This window comes from Cetorhinus maximus, chromosome 1 (assembly GCF_964194155.1).
Source record: "Cetorhinus maximus chromosome 1, sCetMax3.hap1.1, whole genome shotgun sequence".
In the NCBI taxonomy this organism is placed as follows: Eukaryota; Metazoa; Chordata; class Chondrichthyes; order Lamniformes; family Cetorhinidae; genus Cetorhinus; species Cetorhinus maximus.
Genome location: NC_135879.1, coordinates 248,636,059 through 248,659,047, shown reverse-complemented (window position 1 = coordinate 248,659,047; position 22,989 = coordinate 248,636,059). Strand labels below are relative to the sequence as shown.

General features: G+C 46.3%; 1 protein-coding gene across 1 annotated transcript in view; it reads right to left on the bottom strand.

The window, feature by feature from the left end:
- LOC144680358 (disintegrin and metalloproteinase domain-containing protein 12-like) overlaps positions 1-21,738 on the bottom strand; it is a 972,827-nt gene extending 951,089 nt beyond the window's left edge. Inside the window, exon 1 of the mRNA XM_078541354.1 lies at positions 21,383-21,738. Coding sequence (XP_078397480.1) covers positions 21,383-21,602 — 220 coding nt within the window. The 5' untranslated portion in view covers positions 21,603-21,738. The remainder of the gene's footprint in view (positions 1-21,382) is intronic.
- Positions 21,739-22,989: the final 1,251 nt, after the last annotated feature.

Genomic DNA, 22,989 nt, shown 5'->3' with positions numbered 1-22,989 from the left:
TGATCTCTCAGTGTCACTACGTGATAACACTGTGATCTCTCAGTGTCACTACGTGCTATCACTGTGATCTCTCAGTGTCACTACGTGCTTTCACTGTGATCTCTCAGTGTCACTACGTGCTATCACTGTGATCTCTCAGTGTCACTACGTGCTATCACTGTGACCTCTCAGTGTCACTACGTGCTATCACTGTGATCTCTCAGTGTCTCTACGCGCTATCACTGTGATCTCTCATTGTCACGACGTGCTATCACTGAGATCTGTCAGTGTCACTACGTGCTATCACTGTGATCTCTCAGTGTCACTACGTGCTAACACTGTGATCTCTCAGTGTCACTACGTGCTATCACTGTGATCTCTCAGTGTCACTACGTGCTATCACTGTGATCTCTCAGTGTCTCTACGTGCTATCACTGTGATCTCTCAGTGTCACTACGTGCTATCACTATGATCTCTCAGTGTCACTACGTGCTATCACTGTGATCTCTCAGTGTCACTACGTGCTATCACTGTGATCTTTCATGTCAGTACGTGCTATCACTGTGATCTCTCCATGTCACTACGTGCTATCACTGTGATCTCTCAGTGTCTCTACGTGCTATCACTGTGATCTCTCAGTGTCACTACGTGCTATCACTGTGATCTCTCAGTGTCACTACGTGCTATCACTGTGATCTCTCAGTGTCACTACGTGCTATCACTGTGATCTCTCAGTGTCACTACTCCCAATACTGTGATCTCTCAGTGTCACTACGTGCTATCACTTTGATCTCTCAGTGTTACTACGTGCTATCACTGTGATCTCTCAGTGTCACTACGTGCTATCACTGTGATCTCTCAGCGTCACTACGTGCTATCACTGTGATCTCTCAGTGTCTCTAAGTGCTATCACTGTGATCTCTCAGTGTCACTACGTGCTATCACTGTGATCTCTCAGTGTCACTACGTGCTATCACTGTCATCTCTCAGTGACACTACGTGCTATCGCTGTGATCTCTCAGTGTCACTACGTGCTATCACTGTGATCTCTCAGTGTCAGTACGTGCTATCACTGTGATCTCTCCGTTCCACTACGTGCTATCACGGTGATCTCTAAGTGACACTACGTGCTATCACTGTGATCTCTCAGTGTCACTACGTGCTATCACTGTGATCTCTCAGTGTCTCTACGTGCTATCACTGTGATCTCTCATTGTCACTACGTGCTATCACTGTGATCTCTCAGTGTCACTACGTGCTATCACTGTGATCTCTCAGTGTCAGTGCGTGCTATCACTGTGATCTCTCCGTGTCACTACGTGCTATCACTGTGATCTCTGTGTCAGTGCGTGCTATCACTGTGATCTCTCCGTGTCACGACGTGATATCACTGTGATCTCTCCGTGTCACTACGTGCCAGTACTGTGATCTCTCAGTGTCACTACGTGCCAGTACTGTGATCTCTCAGTGTCACTACGTGCTATCACTGTGATCTCTCAGTGTCACTACGTGCTATCACTGTGATCTCTCAATGTCACTACGTGCTATCACTGTGATCTCTCGTGTCACTACGTGCTATCACTGTCATCTCTCAGTGACACTACGTGCTATCACTGTGATCTCTCAGTGTCACTACGTGCTATCACTGTGATCTCTCAGTGTCAGTACGTGCTATCACTGTGATCTCTCCGTGTCACTACGTGCTATCACTGTGATCTCTAAGTGTCACTACGTGCTATTACAGTGATCTCTCAGTGTCACTACGTGCTATCACTGTGATCTCTCAGTGTCTCTACGTGCTATCACTGTGATCTCTCATTGTCACTACGTGCTATCACTGTGATCTCTCAGTGTCACTACGTGCTATCACTGTGATCTCTCAGTGTCAGTGCGTGCTATCACTGTGATCTCTCCATGTCACTACGTGCTATCACTGTGATCTCTCAGTGTCAGTGCGTGCTATCACTGTGATCTCTCCGTGTCACGACGTGCTATCACTGTGATCTCTGCGTGTCACTACGTGCCAGTACTGTGATCTCTCAGTGTCACTACGTGCTATCACTGTGATCTCACAGTGTCACTACGTGCCAGTACTGTGATCTCTCAGTGTCACTACGTGCTATCACTGTGATCTCTCAGTGTCACTACGTGCTATCACTGTGATCTCTCAATGTCACTACGTGCTATCACTGTGATCTCTCAGTGTCACTACGTGCTATCACTGTGATCTCTCAGTGTCACTACTTCCCAATACTGTGATCTCTCAGTGTCACTACGTGCTATCACTGTGATCTCTCAGTGTCACTACGTGCTATCACTGTGATCTCTCAGTGTCACTACGTGCTATCACTGTGATCTCTCAGTGTCACTACATGCTATCTCTGTGATCTCTCAGTGTCTCTACGTGCTATCACTGTGATCTCTCAGTGTCACTACGTGCTATCTCTGTGATCTCTCAGTGTCTCTACGTGCTATCACTGTGATCTCTCAGTGTCACTACGTGCTATCACTGTGATCTCTCACTGTCACTACGTGCCAGTACTGTGATCTCTCAGTGTCAATACGTGCTATCTCTGTGATCTCTCAGTGTCACTACGTGCTATCACTGTGATCTCTCAGTGTCTCTACGTGCTATCACTGTGATCTCTCAGTGTCACTACGTGCTATTACTGTGATCTCTCAGTGTCACTACGTGCTATCACTGTGATCTCTCAGTGTCACTACGTGCTATCACTGTGATCTCTCAGTGTCTCTACCTGATATCACTGTGATCTCTCAGTGTCTCTACGTGCTATCGCTGTGATCTCTCTGTGTCACTACGTGCTATCGCTGTGATCTCTCAGTGTCACTACGTGCTATCGCTGTGATCTCTCAGTGTCACTACGTGCTATCACTGTGATCTCTCAGTGTCTCTACATGCTATCACTGTGATCTCTCAGTGTCACTACGCGCTATCACTGTGATCTCTCAGTGTCTCTACGTGCTATCACTGTGATCTCCCAGTGTCACTACGTGCTATCACTGTGATCTCTCAGTGTCACTACGTGCTATCACTGTGATCTCTCAGTGTCACTACATGCTATCACTGTGATCTCTCAGTGTCACTACATGCTATCACTGTGATCTGTCAGTGTCATTACGTGCTATCACTGTGGTCTCTCAGTGTCACTACGTGCTATCACTGTGATCTCTCAGTGTCACTACGTGCTATCACTGTGATCTCTCAGTGTCACTACGTGCTATCACTGTGATCTCTCAGTGTCTCTACGCGCTATCACTGTGATCTCTCATTGTCACGACGTGCTATCACTGAGATCTGTCAGTGTCACTACGTGCTATCACTGTGATCTCTCAGTGTAACTACGTGCTATCACTGTGATCTCTCAGTGTCACTACGTGCTATCACTGTGATCTCTCAGTGTCACTACGTGCTATCACTGTGATCTCTCATGTCAGTACGTGCTATCACTGTGATCTCTCCATGTCACTACGTGCTATCACTGTGATCTCTCAGTGTCTCTACGTGCTATCACTGTGATCTCTCCGTGTCACTAAGTGCTATCACTGTGATCTCTCAGTGTCACTACGTGCTATCACTGTGATGTCGCAGTGTCACTACGTGCTATCACTGTGATCTCTCAGTGTCACTACGTCCCAGTACTGTGATCTCTCAGTGTCACTACGTGCAATCACTGTGATCTCTCAGTGTCTCTACGTGCTATCACTGTGATCTCTCCGTATCACTACGTCCTATCACTGTGATCTCTCAGTGTCACTACGTGCTTTCACTGTGATCTCGCAGTGTCACTACGTGCTATCACTGTTATCTCTCAGTGTCACTACGTGCTATCACTGTGATCTCTCAGTGTCACTACGTGCCAGTACTGTGATCTCTCAGTGTCACTACGTGCTATCACTGTGATCTCTCAGTGTCACTACGCGCTATCACTGTGATTTCTCAGTGTCTCTACGTGCTATCACTGTGATCTCCCAGTGTCACTACGTGCTATCACTGTGATCTCTCAGTGTCACTACGTGCTATCACTGTGATCTCTCAGTGTCACTACATGCTATCACTGTGATCTCTCAGTGTCACTACGTGCTATCACTGTGATCTGTCAGTGTCACTACGTGCTATCACTGTGGTCTCTCAGTGTCACTACATGCTATCACTGTGATCTCTCAGTGTCACTACGTGCTATCACTGTGATCTCTCAGTGTCACTACGTGCTATCACAGTGATCTCTCAGTGTCACTACGTCCCAATACTGTGATCTCTCAGTGTCACTACGTGCTATCACTGTGATCTATCAGTGTCACTACGTGCTATCACTGTCATCTCTCAGTGTCACTACGTTCTATCAATGTGATCTCTCAGTGTCACTACGTGCTATCCCTGTGATCTCTCAGTGTCACTACGTGCTATCACTGTGATCTCTCAGTGTCACTACGTGATAACACTGTGATCTCTCAGTGTCACTACGTGCTATCACTGTGATCTCTCAGTGTCACTACGTGCTTTCACTGTGATCTCTCAGTGTCACTACGTGCTATCACTGTGATCTCTCAGTGTCACTACGTGCTATCACTGTGACCTCTCAGTGTCACTACGTGCTATCACTGTGATCTCTGTGTCTCTACGCGCTATCACTGTGATCTCTCATTGTCACGACGTGCTATCACTGAGATCTGTCAGTGTCACTACGTGCTATCACTGTGATCTCTCAGTGTCACTACGTGCTAACACTGTGATCTCTCAGTGTCACTACGTGCTATCACTGTGATCTCTCAGTGTCACTACGTGCTATCACTGTGATCTCTCAGTGTCTCTACGTGCTATCACTGTGATCTCTCAGTGTCACTACGTGCTATCACTATGATCTCTCAGTGTCACTACGTGCTATCACTGTGATCTCTCAGTGTCACTACGTGCTATCACTGTGATCTTTCATGTCAGTACGTGCTATCACTGTGATCTCTCCATGTCACTACGTGCTATCACTGTGATCTCTCAGTGTCTCTACGTGCTATCACTGTGATCTCTCAGTGTCACTACGCGCTATCACTGTGATCTCTCAGTGTCACTACGTGCTATCACTGTGATCTCTCAGTGTCACTACGTGCTATCACTGTGATCTCTCAGTGTCACTACTCCCAATACTGTGATCTCTCAGTGTCACTACGTGCTATCACTTTGATCTCTCAGTGTTACTACGTGCTATCACTGTGATCTCTCAGTGTCACTACGTGCTATCACTGTGATCTCTCAGCGTCACTACGTGCTATCACTGTGATCTCTCAGTGTCTCTAAGTGCTATCACTGTGATCTCTCAGTGTCACTACGTGCTATCACTGTGATCTCTCAGTGTCACTACGTGCTATCACTGTCATCTCTCAGTGACACTACGTGCTATCGCTGTGATCTCTCAGTGTCACTACGTGCTATCACTGTGATCTCTCAGTGTCAGTACGTGCTATCACTGTGATCTCTCCGTTCCACTACGTGCTATCACGGTGATCTCTAAGTGACACTACGTGCTATCACTGTGATCTCTCAGTGTCACTACGTGCTATCACTGTGATCTCTCAGTGTCTCTACGTGCTATCACTGTGATCTCTCATTGTCACTACGTGCTATCACTGTGATCTCTCAGTGTCACTACGTGCTATCACTGTGATCTCTCAGTGTCAGTGCGTGCTATCACTGTGATCTCTCCGTGTCACTACGTGCTATCACTGTGATCTCTGTGTCAGTGCGTGCTATCACTGTGATCTCTCCGTGTCACGACGTGATATCACTGTGATCTCTCCGTGTCACTACGTGCCAGTACTGTGATCTCTCAGTGTCACTACGTGCCAGTACTGTGATCTCTCAGTGTCACTACGTGCTATCACTGTGATCTCTCAGTGTCACTACGTGCTATCACTGTGATCTCTCAATGTCACTACGTGCTATCACTGTGATCTCTCGTGTCACTACGTGCTATCACTGTCATCTCTCAGTGACACTACGTGCTATCACTGTGATCTCTCAGTGTCACTACGTGCTATCACTGTGATCTCTCAGTGTCAGTACGTGCTATCACTGTGATCTCTCCGTGTCACTACGTGCTATCACTGTGATCTCTAAGTGTCACTACGTGCTATTACAGTGATCTCTCAGTGTCACTACGTGCTATTACTGTGATCTCTCAGTGTCTCTACGTGCTATCACTGTGATCTCTCATTGTCACTACGTGCTATCACTGTGATCTCTCAGTGTCACTACGTGCTATCACTGTGATCTCTCAGTGTCAGTGCGTGCTATCACTGTGATCTCTCCATGTCACTACGTGCTATCACTGTGATCTCTCAGTGTCAGTGCGTGCTATCACTGTGATCTCTCCGTGTCACGACGTGCTATCACTGTGATCTCTGCGTGTCACTACGTGCCAGTACTGTGATCTCTCAGTGTCACTACGTGCTATCACTGTGATCTCACAGTGTCACTACGTGCCAGTACTGTGATCTCTCAGTGTCACTACGTGCTATCACTGTGATCTCTCAGTGTCACTACGTGCTATCACTGTGATCTCTCAATGTCACTACGTGCTATCACTGTGATCTCTCAGTGTCACTACGTGCTATCACTGTGATCTCTCAGTGTCACTACTTCCCAATACTGTGATCTCTCAGTGTCACTACGTGCTATCACTGTGATCTCTCAGTGTCACTACGTGCTATCACTGTGATCTCTCAGTGTCACTACGTGCTATCACTGTGATCTCTCAGTGTCACTACATGCTATCACTGTGATCTCTCAGTGTCTCTACGTGCTATCACTGTGATCTCTCAGTGTCACTACGTGCTATCTCTGTGATCTCTCAGTGTCTCTACGTGCTATCACTGTGATCTCTCAGTGTCACTACGTGCTATCACTGTGATCTCTCACTGTCACTACGTGCCAGTACTGTGATCTCTCAGTGTCACTACGTGCTATCACTGTGATCTCTCAGTGTCACTACGTGCTATCACTGTGATCTCTCAGTGTCACTACGTGCTATCACTGTGATCTCTCAGTGTCACTACGTGCTATCACTGTGATCTCTCAGTGTCACTACGTGCTATAACTGTGATCTCTCAGTGTCACTACGTGCTACCTCTGTGATCTCACAGTGTCACTACGTGCTATCACTGTGATCTCTCATGTCAGTACGTGCTATCACTGTGATCTCTCCGTGTCACTACGTGCTATCACTGTGATCTCTCAGTGTCTCTACGTGCTATCACTGTGATCTCTCCGTGTCACTACGTGCTATCACTGTGATCTCTCAGTGTCACTACGTGCTATCACTGTGATGTCGCAGTGTCACTACGTGCTATCACTGTGATCTCTCAGTGTCACTACGTCCCAGTTCTGTGATCTCTCAGTGTCACTACGTGCTATCACTGTGATCTCTCAGTGTCTCTACGTGCTATCACTGTGATCTCTCAGTGTCACTACGTGCTATCACTGTGATCTCTCCGTATCACTACGTGCTATCACTGTGATCTCTCAGTGTCACTACGTTCTTTCACTGTGACCTCGCAGTTTCATTACGTGCTATCACTGTGATCTCTCAGTGTCACGACGTGCTATCACTGTGATCTCTCAGTGTCACTACGTGCCAGTACTGTGATCTCTCAGTGTCACTATGTGCTATCACTGTGATCTCTCATTGTCACTATGTGCTATCACTGTGATCTCTCAGTGTCACTACGTGCTATCACTGTGATCTCTCAGTGTCACTACGTGCTATCACTGTGATATCGCACAGTCACTACGTGCTATCACTGTGATCTCTCAATGTCACTACGTGCTATCACTGTGATCTCTCAGTGTCACTACGTGCTATCACTGTCATCTCTCAGTGACACTACGTGCTATCACTGTGATCTCTCAGTGTCACTACGTGCTATCACTGTGATCTCTCAGTGTCAGTACGTGCTATCACTGTGATCTCTCCGTGTCACTACGTGCTATCACTGTGATCTCTAAGTGTCACTACGTGCTATTACAGTGATCTCTCAGTGTCACTACGAGCTATCACTGCGATCTCTCAGTGTCTCTACGTGCTATCACTGTGATCTCTCATTGTCACTACGTGCAATCACTGTGATCTCTCAGTGTCACTACGTGCTATCACTGTGATCTCTCAGTGTCAGTGCGTGCTATCACTGTGATCTCTCCATGTCACTACGTGCTATCACTGTGATCTCTCAGTATCAGTGCGTGCTATCACTGTGATCTCTCCGTGTCACGACGTGCTATCACTGTGATCTCTGAGTGTCACTACGTGCCAGTACTGTGATCTCTCAGTGTCACTACGTGCTATCACTGTGATCTCACAGTGTCACTACGTGCCAGTACTGTGATCTCTCAGTGTCACTACGTGCTATCACTGTGATCTCTCAGTGTCACTACGTGCTATCACTGTGATCTCTCAATGTCACTACGTGCTATCACTGTGATCTCTCAGTGTCACTACGTGCTATCACTGTGATCTCTCAGTGTCACTACGTCCCAATACTGTGATCTCTCAGTGTCACTACGTGCTATTACTGTGATCTCTCAGTGTCACTACGTGCTATCACTGTGATCTCTCAGTGTCACTACGTGCTATCACTGTGATCTCTCAGTGACACTACATGCTATCACTGTGATCTCTCAGTGTCTCTACGTGATATCACTGTGATCTCTCAGTGTCACTACGTGCTATCTCTGTGATCTCTCAGTGTCTCTACGTGCTATCACTGTGATCTCTCAGTGTCACTACGTGCTATCACTGTGATCTCTCACTGTCACTACGTGCCAGTACTGTGATCTCTCAGTGTCACTACGTGCAATCACTGTGATCTCTCAGTGTCACTACGTGCTATCACTGTGATCTCTCAGTGTCACTACGTGCTATCACTGTGATCTCTCAGTGTCACTACGTGCTATCACTGTGATCTCTCAGTGTCACTACGTGCTATAACGGTGATCTCTCAGTGTCACTACGTGCTACCACTGTGATCTCTCAGTGCAACTACGTGCTATCACTGTGATCTCTCATTTCAGTACGTGCTATCACTGTGATCTCTCCGTGTCACTACGTGCTATCACTGTGATCTCTCAGTGTCACTACGTGCTATCACTGTGATCTCTCAGTGTCTCTACGTGCTATCACTGTGATCTCTCCGTGTCACTACGTGCTATCACTGTGATCTCTCAGTGTCACTACGTGCTATCACTGTGATGTCGCAGTGTCACTACGTGCTATCACTGTGATCTCTCAGTGTCACTACGTCCCAGTTCTGTGATCTCTCAGTGTCACTACGTGCTATCACTGTGATCTCTCAGTGTCTCTACGTGCTATCACTGTGATCTCTCAGTGTCACTACGTGCTATCACTGTGATCTCTCCGTATCACTACGTGCTATCACTGTGATCTCTCAGTGTCACTACGTTCTTTCACTGTGATCTCGCAGTTTCATTACGTGCTATCACTGTGATCTCTCAGTGTCACTACGTGCTATCACTGTGATCTCTCAGTGTCACTACGTGCCAGTACTGTGATCTCTCAGTGTCACTATGTGCTATCACTGTGATCTCTCATTGTCACTATGTGCTATCACTGTGATCTCTCAGTGTCACTACGTGCTATCACTGTGATCTCTCAGTGTCACTACGTGCTATCACTGTGATATCGCACTGTCACTACGTGCTATCACTGTGATCTCTCAATGTCACTACGTGCTATCACTGTGATCTCTCAGTGTCACTACGTGCTATCACTGTCATCTCTCAGTGACACTACGTGCTATCACTGTGATCTCTCAGTGTCACTACGTGCTATCACTGTGATCTCTCAGTGTCAGTACGTGCTATCACTGTGATCTCTCCGTGTCACTACGTGCTATCACTGTGATCTCTAAGTGTCACTACGTGCTATTACAGTGATCTCTCAGTGTCACTACGTTCTATCACTGCGATCTCTCAGTGTCTCTACGTGCTATCACTGTGATCTCTCATTGTCACTACGTGCAATCACTGTGATCTCTCAGTGTCACTACGTGCTATCACTGTGATCTCTCAGTGTCAGTGCATGCTATCACTGTGATCTCTCCATGTCACTACGTGCTATCACTGTGATCTCTCAGTATCAGTGCGTGCTATCACTGTGATCTCTCCGTGTCACGACGTGCTATCACTGTGATCTCTGAGTGTCACTACGTGCCAGTACTGTGATCTCTCAGTGTCACTACGTGCTATCACTGTGATCTCACAGTGTCACTACGTGCCAGTACTGTGATCTCTCAGTGTCACTACGTGCTATCACTGTGATCTCTCAGTGTCACTACGTGCTATCACTGTGATCTCTCAATGTCACTACGTGCTATCACTGTGATCTCTCAGTGTCACTACGTGCTATCACTGTGATCTCTCAGTGTCACTACGTCCCAATACTGTGATCTCTCAGTGTCACTACGTGCTATTACTGTGATCTCTCAGTGTCACTACGTGCTATCACTGTGATCTCTCAGTGTCACTACGTGCTATCACTGTGATCTCTCAGTGACACTACATGCTATCACTGTGATCTCTCAGTGTCTCTACGTGATATCACTGTGATCTCTCAGTGTCACTACGTGCTATCTCTGTGATCTCTCAGTGTCTCTACGTGCTATCACTGTGATCTCTCAGTGTCACTACGTGCTATCACTGTGATCTCTCACTGTCACTACTTGCCAGTACTGTGATCTCTCAGTGTCACTACGTGCTATCACTGTGATCTCTCAGTGTCACTACGTGCTATCACTGTGATCTCTCAGTGTCACTACGTGCTATCACTGTGATCCCTCAGTGTGACTACGTGCTATCACTGTGATCTCTCAGTGCCACTACGTGCTATCACTGTGATCTCTCAGTGTCACTACGTGCTATCACTGTGATCTCTCAGTGTCACTACGTGCTATCACTGTGATCTCTCAGTGTCACTACGTGCTATCTCTGTGATCTCTCAGTGTCACTACGTGCTATCACTGTGATCTCTCAGTGTCAATACGTGCTGTCACTGTGATCTCTCAGTGTCACTACGTGCTATCACTGTGATCTCTCAGTGGCTCTACGTGCTATCACTGTGATCTCTCAGTGTCACTACGTGCTAATACTGTGATCTCTCCGTGTCACTACGTGCTATCACTGTGATCTCTCAGTGTCACTACGTGCTATCACTGTGATCTCTCAGTGTCACTACGTGCTTTCACTGTGATCTCTCAGTGACACTACGTGCTATCACTGTGATCTCTCAGTGTCACTACGTGCTATCACTGTGATCTCTCAGTGTCACTACGTGCTGTCACTGCTATCTCTCAGTGTCTCTACGTTCTATCACTGTGATCTCTCAGTGTCACTACGTGCTATCACTGTGATCTCTCAGTGTCTCTACCTGCTATCACTGTGATCTCTCAGTGTCTCTACGTGCTATCACTGTGATCTCTCATTGTCACCACGTGCTATCAATGTGATCTCTCAGTGTCACTACGTGCTATCACTCTGATCTCTCAGTGTCACTACGTGCTATCACTGTGATCTCTCAGTGTCACTACATGCTATCACTGTGATCTCTCAGTGTCACTACGTGCTATCACTGTGATCTCTATGTGTCACTACGTGCTATCACTGTGATCTCTCAGTGTCACTACTTGCCATCACTGTGATCTCTCAGTGTCACTACGTGCTATCACTGTGATCTCTCAGTGTCACTACGTGCTATCACTGTGATCTCTCAGTGTCTCTACGTGCTATCACTGTGATCTCTCAGTGTCACTACGTGCTATTACTGTGATCTCTCAGTGTCACTACGTGCTATCACTGTGATCTCTCAGTGTCACTACGTGCTATGACTGTGATCTCTCAGTGTCTCTACGTGCTATCACTGTGATCTCTCAGTGTCTCTACGTGCTATCACTGTGATCTCTCTGTGTCACTACGTGCTATCACTGTGATCTCTCAGTGTCACTACGTGCTATCACTGTGATCTCTCAGTGTCACTACGTGCTATCACTGTGATCTCTCAGTGTCTCTACGTGCTATCACTGTGATCTCTCAGTGTCACTACGTGCTATCACTGTGATCTCTCAGTGTCTCTACGTGCTATCACGGTGATCTCTCAGTGTCACTACGTGCTATCACTGTGATCTCTCAGTCTCACTACGTGCTATCACTGTGATCTCTCAGTGTCACTACGTGCTATCACTGTGATCTGTCAGTGTCACTACGTGTTATCACTGTGGTCTCTCAGTGTCACTTCGTGCTATCACTGTGATCTCTCAGTATCACTACGTGCTATCACTGTGATCTCTCAGTGTCACTACGTCCCAATACTGTGATCTCTCAGTGTCACTACGTGCTATCACTGTGATCTCTCAGTGTTACTACGTGCTATCACTGTGATCTCTCAGTGTCACTACGTGCTATCACTGTGATCTCTCAGTGTCACTACGTGCTATCACAGTGATCTCTCAGTGTCACTACGTGCTATCAATGTGATCTCTCAGTGTTACTACGTGCTATCACTGTGATCTCTCAGTGTCACTACGTGCTATCACTGTGATCTCTCAGTGTCACTACGTGCTATCACTGTGATCTCTCAGTGTCACAACCTGCTATCACTGTGATCCCTCAGTGTGACTACGTGCTATCACTGTGATCTCTCAGTGCTATTATGTGCTATCACTGTGATCTCTCAGTGTCACTACGTGCTATCACTGTGATCTCTCAGTGTCACTACGTGCTATCACTGTGATCTCTCAGTGTCACTACGTGCTATCTCTGTGATCTCTCAGTGTCACTACGTGCTATCACTGTGATCTCTCAGTGTCAATACGTGCTGTCACTGTGATCTCTCAGTGTCACTACGTGCTATCACTGTGATCTCTCAGTGGCTCTACGTGCTATCTCTGTGATCTCTCAGTGTCACTATGTGCTAATACTGTGATCTCTCCGTGTCACTACGTGCTATCACTGTGATCTCTCAGTGTCACTACGTGCTATCACTGTGATCTCTCAGTGTCACTACGTGCTTTCACTGTGATCTCTCAGTGTCACTACGTGCTATCACTGTGATCTCTCAGTGTCACTACGTGCTATCACTGTGATCTCTCAGTGTCACTACGTGCTATCACTGTTATCTCTCAGTGTCTCTACGTTCTATCACTGTGATCTCTCAGTGTCACTACGTGCTATCACTGTGATCTCTCAGTGTCTCTACCTGCTATCACTGTGATCTCTATGTGTCACTACGTGCTATCACTGTGATCTCTCAGTGTCACTACTTGCTATCACTGTGATCTCTCAGTGTCACTACGTGCTATCACTGTGATCTCTCAGTGTCACTACGTGCTATCACTGTGATCTCTCAGTGTCTCTACGTGCTATCACTGTGATCTCTCAGTGTCACTACGTGCTATTACTGTGATCTCTCAGTGTCACTACGTGCTATCACTGTGATCTCTCAGTGTCACTACGTGCTATGACTGTGATCTCTCAGTGTCTCTACGTGCTATCACTGTGATCTCTCAGTGTCTCTACGTGCTATCACTGTGATCTCTCTGTGTCACTACGTGCTATCACTGTGATCTCTCAGTGTCACTACGTGCTATCACTGTGATCTCTCAGTGTCACTACGTGCTATCACTGTGATCTCTCAGTGTCTCTACGTGCTATCACTGTGATCTCTCAGTGTCACTACGTGCTATCACTGTGATCTCTCAGTGTCTCTACGTGCTATCACTGTGATCTCTCAGTGTCACTACGTGCTATCACTGTGATCTCTCAGTCTCACTACGTGCTATCACTGTGATCTCTCAGTGTCACTACGTGCTATCACTGTGATCTGTCAGTGTCACTACGTGCTATCACTGTGATCTCTCAGTATCACTACGTGCTATCACTGTGATCTCTCAGTGTCACTACGTCCCAATACTGTGATCTCTCAGTGTCACTACGTGCTATCACTGTGATCTCTCAGTGTTACTACGTGCTATCACTGTGATCTCTCAGTGTCACTACGTGCTATCACTGTGATCTCTCAGTGTCACTACGTGCTATCACAGTGATCTCTCAGTGTCACTACGTGCTATCAATGTGATCTCTCAGTGTTACTACGTGCTATCACTGTGATCTCTCAGTGTCACTACGTGCTATCACTGTGATCTCTCAGTGTCACTACGTGCTATCACTGTGATCTCTCAGTGTCACAACCTGCTATCACTGTGATCCCTCAGTGTGACTACGTGCTATCACTGTGATCTCTCAGTGCTATTATGTGCTATCACTGTGATCTCTCAGTGTCACTACGTGCTATCACTGTGATCTCTCAGTGTCACTACGTGCTATCACTGTGATCTCTCAGTGTCACTACGTGTTATCACTGTGGTCTCTCAGTGTCACTACGTGCTATCTCTGTGATCTCTCAGTGTCACTACGTGCTATCACTGTGATCTCTCAGTGTCAATACGTGCTGTCACTGTGATCTCTCAGTGTCACTACGTGCTATCACTGTGATCTCTCAGTGGCTCTACGTGCTATCACTGTGATCTCTCAGTGTCACTACGTGCTAATACTGTGATCTCTCCGTGTCACTACGTGCTATCACTGTGATCTCTCAGTGTCACTACGTGCTATCACTGTGATCTCTCAGTGTCACTACGTGCTTTCACTGTGATCTCTCAGTGTCACTACGTGCTATCACTGTGATCTCTCAGTGTCAAAACGTGCTATCACTGTGATCTCTCAGTGTCACTACGTGCTATCACTGTTATCTCTCAGTGTCTCTACGTTCTATCACTGTGATCTCTCAGTGTCACTACGTGCTATCACTGTGATCTCTCAGTGTCTCTACCTGCTATCACTGTGATCTCTCAGTGTCTCTACGTGCTATCACTGTGATCTCTCAGTGTCACCACATGCTATCAATGTGATCTCTCAGTGTCACTACGTGCTATCACTCTGATCTCTCAGTGTCACTACGTGCTATCACTGTGATCTCTCAGTGTTACTACATGCTATCACTGTGATCTCTCAGTGTCACTACGTGCTATCACTGTGATCTCTATGTGTCACTACGTGCTATCACTGTGATCTCTCAGTGTCACTACGTGCTATCACTGTGAGCTCTCAGTGTCACTACGTGCTATCACTGTGATCTCTCAGTGTCACTACGTGCTATCACTGTGATCTCTCAGTGTCTCTACGTGCTATCACTGTGATCTCTCAGTGTCACTACGTGCTATTACTGTGATCTCTCAGTGTCACTACGTGCTATCACTGTGATCTCTCAGTGTCACTACGTGCTATGACTGTGATCTCTCAGTGTCTCTACGTGCTATCACTGTGATCTCTCAGTGTCTCTACGTGCTAGCACTGTGATCTCTCTGTGTCACTACGTGCTATCACTGTGATCTCTCAGTGTCACTACGTGCTATCACTGTGATCTCTCAGTGTCACTACGAGCTATCACTGTGATCTCTCAGTGTCTCTACGTGCTATCACTGTGATCTCTCAGTGTCACTACGTGCTATCACTGTGATCTCTCAGTGTCTCTACATGCTATCACTGTGATCTCTCAGTGTCACTACGTGCTATCACTGTGATCTCTCAGTCTCACTACGTGCTATCACTGTGATCTCTCAGTGTCACTACGTGTTATCACTGTGATCTGTCAGTGTCACTACGTGCTATCACTGTGGTCTCTCAGTGTCACTACGTGCTATCACTGTGATCTCTCAGTGTCACTACGTGCTATCACTGTGATCTCTCAGTGTCACTACGTGCTATCACTGTGATCTCTCAGTGTCACTACGTCCCAATACTGTGATCTCTCATTGTCACTACGTGCTATCATTGTGATCTCTCAGTGTTACTACGTGCTATCACTGTGATCTCTCAGTGTCACTACGTGCTATCACTGTGATCTCTCAGTGTCACTACGTGCTATCACAGTGATCTCTCAGTGTCTCTACGTGCTATCACTGTGATCTATCAGTGTCACTAAGTGCTATCACTGTGATCTCTCAGTGTCACTACGTTCTATCACTGTGATCTCTCAGTGTCACTACGTGCTATCCCTGTGATCTCTCAGTGTCACTACGTGCTATCACTGTGATCTCTCAGTGTCACTACGTGCTATCACTGTGATCTCTCAGTGTCACTACGTGCTATCACTGTGATCTCTCAGTGTCACTACGTGCTATCACTGTGATCTCTCAGTGTCACTACGTGCTATCACTGTGATCTTTCAGTGTCACTACGTGCTATCACTGTGACCTCTCAGTGTCAATACGTGCTATCACTGTGATCTCTCAGTGTCTCTACGCGCTATCACTCTCATTGTCACGACGTGCTATCACTGAGATCTCTCAGTGTCACTACGTGCTATCACTGTGATCTCTCAGTGTCACTACGTGATAACACTGTGATCTCTCAGTGTCACTACGTGCTATCACTGTGATCTCTCAGTGTCACTACGTGCTATCACTGTGATCTCTCAGTGTCTCTACGTGCTATCACTGTGATCTCTCAGTGTCACTACGTGCTATCACTGTGATCTCTCAGTGTCACTACGTGCTATCACTGTGATCTCTGAGTGTCACTACGTGCTATCACTGTGATCTCTCATGTCAGTACGTGCTATCACTGTGATCTCTCCGTGTCACTACGTGCTATCACTGTGATCTCTCAGTGTCTCTACATGCTATCACTGTGATTTCTCCGTGTCACTACGTACTATCACTGTGATCTCTCAGTGTCACTACGTGCTATCACTGTGATGTCGCAGTGTCACTACGTGCTATCACTGTGATCTCTCAGTGTCACTACGTCCCAGTACTGTGATCTCTAAGTGTCACTACGTGCTATCACTGTGATCTCTCAGTGTCTCTACGTGCTATCACTCTGATCTCTCAGTGTCACTACGTGCTATCACTGTGATCTCTCCGTATCACTACGTGCTATCACTGTGATCTCTCAGTGTCACTACGTGCTATCACTGTGATCTCTCAGTCTCTCTACCTGCTATCACTGTGATCTCTCAGTGTCTCTACGTGCTATCACTGTGATCTCTCAGTGTCTCTACCAGCTATCACTGTGATCTCTCAGTGTCTCTACGTGCTATCACTGTGATCTCTCAGTGTCACTACGTGCTATCACTGTGATCTCTCAGTGTCACTACGTGCTATCACTGTGATCTCTCAGTGTCACTACGTGCTATCACTGTGATCTCTCAGTGTCACTACGTGCTATCACTGTGATCTCTCAGTGTCTCTACGTGCTATCACTGTGATCTCTCAGTGTCACTACGTGCTATTACTGTGATCTCTCAGTGTCACTACGTGCTATCACTGTGATATCTCAGTGTCACTACGTGATATCACTGTGATCTCTCAGTGTCACTACGTGCTATCACTGTGATCTCTCAGTGTCTCTATGTGCTATCACTGTGATCTCTCAGTGTCTCTACGTGCTATCACTGTGTTGTCTCATTGTCACTACGTGCTATCACTGTGATCTCTCAGTGTCACTACGTGCTATCTCTGTGATCCCTCAGTGTCTCTACGTGCTATCACTGTGATCTCTCAGTGTCTCTACGTGCTATCACTGTGTTGTCTCATTGTCACTACGTGCTATCACTGTGATCTCTCAGTGTCACTACGTGCTATCTCTGTGATCCCTCAGTGTCACTACGTGCTATCACTGTGATCTCTCAGTGTCTCTACGTGCTATCACTGTGATCTCTCAGTGTCACTACGTGCTATCACTGTGATCTCTCAGTGTCTCTACGTGCTATCACTGTGATCTCTCAGTGTCACTACGTGCTATCACTGTGATCTCTCAGTGTCACTACGTGCTATCACTGTGAGCTCTCAGTGTCACTACGTGCTATCACTTTGATCTCTCAGTGTCACTGCGTGCTATCACTTTGATCTCTCAGTGTCACTACGTGCTATCACTGTGATCTCTCAGTGTCACTACGTGCTATCACTGTGAGCTCTCAGTGTCACTACGTGCTATCACTTTGATCTCTCAGTGTCACTACGTGCTATCACTGTGATCTCTCAGTGTCACTACGTGCTGTCACTGTGATCTCTCAGTGTCACTACGTGCTTTCACTGTGATCTCTCAGTGTCACTACGTGCTATCACTGTGATCTCTCAGTGTCTCTACGTGCTATCACTGTGATCTCTCAGTGTCACTACGTGCTATCACTGTGATCTCTCAGTGTCACTACGTGCTATCACTGTGATCTCTCAGTGTCACTACGTGCTATCACTGTGATCTCTCAGTGTCACTACGTGCTATCACTGTGATCTCTCAGTGTCACTACGTGCTATCACTGTGATCTCTCAGTGTCACTACGTGCTATCACTGTGATCTCTCAGTGTCACTACGTGCTATCACTGTGATCTCTCAGTGTCACTACGTGCCAGTACTGTGATCTGTCAGTGTCACTATGTGCTATCACTGTGATCTCTCAGTGTCACTACGTGCTATCACTGTGATCTCTCAGTGTCACTACGTGCTATCACTGTGATCTCTCAGTGTCACTACGTGCTATCACTGTGATCTCTCAGTGTCACTACGTGCCAGTACTGTGATCTGTCAGTGTCACTACATGCTATCACTGTGATCTCTCAGTGGCTCTACGTGCTATCACTGTGATCTCTCAGTGTCACTATGTGCTATCACTGTGATCTCTCAGTGTCACTACGTGCTATCACTGTGAGCTCTCAGTGGCTCTATGTGCTATCACTGTGACCTCTCAGTGTCACTACGTGCTATCACTGTGATCTCTCAGTGTCAGTACGTGCTATCACTGTGATCTCTCAGTGTCACTACGTGCTATCACTGTGATCTCTCAGTGTCACTACGTGCTATCACTGTGATCTCTCAGTGTCACTACGTGCTATCACTGTGATCTCTCAGTGTCACTACGTGCTATCACTGTGATCTCTCAGTGTCACTACGTGCTATCACTGTGATCCCTCAGTGTGACTACGTGCTATCACTGTGATCTCTCAGTGTCACTACGTGCTATCACTGTGATCTCTCAGTGTCACTACGTGCTATCACTGTGATCTCTCAGTGTCACTACGTGCTATCACTGTGATTTCTCAGTGTCACTACGTGCTATCACTGTGATCTCTCAGTGTCACTACGTGCTATCACTGTGATCTCTCAGTGTCACTACGTGCTATCACTGTGATCTCTCAGTGTCACTACGTGCTATCACTGTGATCTCTCAGTGTCACTACGTGCTATCACTGTGATCTCTCAGTGTCACTACGTGCTATCACTGTGATCTCTCAGTGTCAATACGTGCTATCACTGTGATCTCTCAGTGTCACTACGTGCTATCACTGTGATCTCTCAGTGTCACTACGTGCTATCACTGTGATCTCTCAGTGTCACTACGTGCTATCACTGTGATCTCTCAGTGTCACTACGTGCTATCACTGTGATCTCTCAGTGTCACTACGTGCTATCACTGTGATCCCTCAGTGTCACTCTATGTTACGCAGCTATTAATGTATATACTGTTTTGGAAAATATTTTTCTTCTAAAATAGATTTTTATTTTGTGTGAATGTCTTAATTGGATTAAAGCCAGCTAGTCTAGATGCTTCGATATGTACTAGTTTTGATATGGAAGAGAGATAGGGTGCATTTTCAATTTTAGAATAGAGCATTCAACAAGCGGAGTGAAAACTTGACTCCTTTCTAACAGATACCAAGCAATATTTTTATATTTCTCATGAAATTGGTACAATGAATGGGTTTTCATTGTTAAAAGGTAAAGTTCAAAGAGGCTGGTGAGACAATGAGAATTTGAATTCAATCAGTGGTGGTCGGTATAACTTCAGCAGTTTTCGGGTGTGCAGAGCAGAGGCAATTTATGATCAAAAGGCAGCTGCAAACCTCCAACCGGCTCCACAGTGGAAAGGACCTCATTTTGAATTCGTAAGGTGAAAATGCTTTGCCTGGTGTTTGGTTAAGTCTATGGGTTGCTGTAGCCTTAATGGGAATTAGTTAGGGAATGTGTTAAAAGTTATCATAGTAGTAATTTATAGCCATGTGTACATATGTTTTAACCTGTGTAAATTAATAAAACGTCTCATTTTGTTTAATATAAAACCTCGAGAACGAGTGGTCTGATTCCTGAGTTTAGAGTCGTATCTCAAACATAACACTTAAAATTATAGGTTATGACAGTTGTTTAAAGTTTCCCTCTGGGATTTTTAAATAACTCAGCTTTGCCTATTGCATCGGTCATAACATTGTGCTATAACCCTGAAGAGCTGTAACCCTGAACTGAACCCATGTTATACCCCTGAAGAGCTGTACCCCTGAACTGAACCCATGTTATACCCCTGAAGAGCTGTACCCCTGAACTGAACTCATGTTATACCCCTGAAGAGCTGTACCGCTGAACTGAACCCATGTTATACCCCTGAAGAGCTGTACCCCTGAACTGAACCCATGTTATACCCCTGAAGAGCTGTAACCCTGAACTGAACCCATTTTATACCCCTGAAGAGCTGCAATCCTGACCTGAACTCATGTTATACCCCTGAAGAGCTGTACCCCTGAACTGAACCCATGTTATACCCCTGAAGAGCTGTACCCCTGAATTAAACCTGTGTTATACCCCTGAAGAGCTGTAACCCTGAACTGAACCCATGTTGTACCCCTGAAGAGCTGTACCCCTGAACTGAACCCATCTTATACCCCTGAAGAGCTGTAACCCTGAACTGAACCCATTTTATACCCCTGAAGAGCTGCAATCCTGACCTGAACTCATGTTATACCCCTGAAGAGCTGTACCCCTGAACTGAACCCATGTTATACCCCTGAAGAGCTGTACCCCTGAATTAAACCTGTGTTATACCCCTGAAGAGCTGTAACCCTGAACTGAACCCATGTTGTACCCCTGAAGAGCTGTACCCCTGAACTGAACCCATCTTATACCCCTGAAGAGCTGTACCCCTGAACTGAACCCATTTTATACCCCTGAAGAGCTGTAACCCTGAACTGAACCCATTTTATACCCCTGAAGAGCTGCAATCCTGACCTGAACTCATGTTATACCCCTGAAGAGCTGTACCCCTGACCTGAACCCATCTTATACCCCTGAAGAGCTGTACCCCTGAATTAAACCTGTGCTGTACCCTTGCAGAGCTGTACCCCTGACCTGAACCGGTGTTGTACCCCTGAAGAGCTGTAACCCTGAACTAAGCCTGTGATCTATCCCTGAACTGTACCTTGGATATTTTTGTCATTGCAGTGTTCTCAATATTTATAGAACAGAATTACTGAGTCTAAAACCATCACTGTTCTTCCTCACCTGAAGCAGTTCCTTGTCCACTTGAAGCAGCTCCTTTAATCTCAGTTTCCCAATCAGCTCCTGGTGAATGATCGGCGGGTCTGTTACTGGGGCCAGTCAACAATGTTCCACTCCTGAGAGTTATCACATCGTCAGCTGGAGTCTCTTCATTCGCTGCTGCTGAAAGATTTAAAACCTGGCACCAGATCAGAAATACCAAACACACGTTGCTGGCAAACATTGTGAATGATCACAACCCTTTTACTCTCCACCTCAAAGTTCTCTCCCTTTATTAACACAGTTTTCTCTGCCTTTCTGACTCTGTACTTTGCACTGTCAATCTCCCTCTGTCCCAGGTCTGGGCTCCCAGCTTGTTTTTAAATGTCAATTCTGTGATTCATGTCAGAAGCAACTTTGTAACGGCCCCTGTCTTACCCAGGAAGTAGGAGGAGGAAGTAAAACATGGAGACCCTAAACAGAAGATAGGTATGAACAAGTTGGGAGCAGGACCAAGCAATGCATTCTGCTGCTACACTGTAAACTCCGACAGTGCAGACACAGAATACACAGAGGTAGCTTTCTGATTTCATGTACATTACTGAGGGAGTTGTTGCATTGTCAGAGTTGCCATCTTTTGATGCGAAGCCAGATATTGAGGGTGGGGTTTCCTTCTTTGAGACACCAACTTGCCTCTCTGACACAGCTGAAACTTCAAGCCGCTTATTGGATCAGGATTACTGACCGCTACTGAGAGCTGGAGAGTTGGGGCTATTGGGAGGGGGGTTGGCGACATGGGGGTTGAGTAGCAAGTGGGAGTCCTGCTGCCAAGGAAAAAGGAGTGGTGCAGCAACAGAGAACACCACCAATGCACAGTGGTGGGAAAACCCAAAGTTAGAAAGACTGCAGTGTTTGTAAACCTCAGCCAATTCTCCAACTAGCAGAAGAACCAGAGACAAGAGGAGATTTTATTACACAGCAAGTTAAGGAAGGCAGAATCAAAGGTAAATTACATAAATACTTGAAAAGGAAAAATATGTGAGGTTATGGGGAAAGAGCAAGGAGGTAAGGCAAATTGGACAGGTCTTTCAACAAGCTAGTATAGACATGATGGGCTGAATGGCCTCCTTCCACTCTGTAAATTTCCATGCTTCTATGGAAGGGATGTCTGGGTCCCCTTTGAAGGAAGCAGAGCCTCTAACTCTGTAATTCTCCCCCTCTCACTCCATCACTGGTGGAACATTCAGCTCTCACACCCCTCACTCTGGAACATTCTCCTGAGACCCCTGTCCGGCTGCCCCCTCACCCAACTGTAAACTCCTTCTCATAACTTCCCTTTCTGACTGTTCTTGCATTCAATTCTCATGACTTTTCCCCTACTTTCTGCTGACTGATCTTGATCCCTTGTGAAACACTATGGTACATACTGTTATATCAGAGAGCAGTGCAGATATACTTTGTCATTTCAGTTGGAGACATGCTCCATGTTCAGATAAAGAAACCCAAACAGAACATTTGTCTGTCTGCTCTCTGACGTTGGGAATAGAGCACACAGCAGATATCACTCCGAGTCCAGGACCGATTCTGTAACATTCAGGAACAAACTCACTGTTCTGAACAATTTACATCAT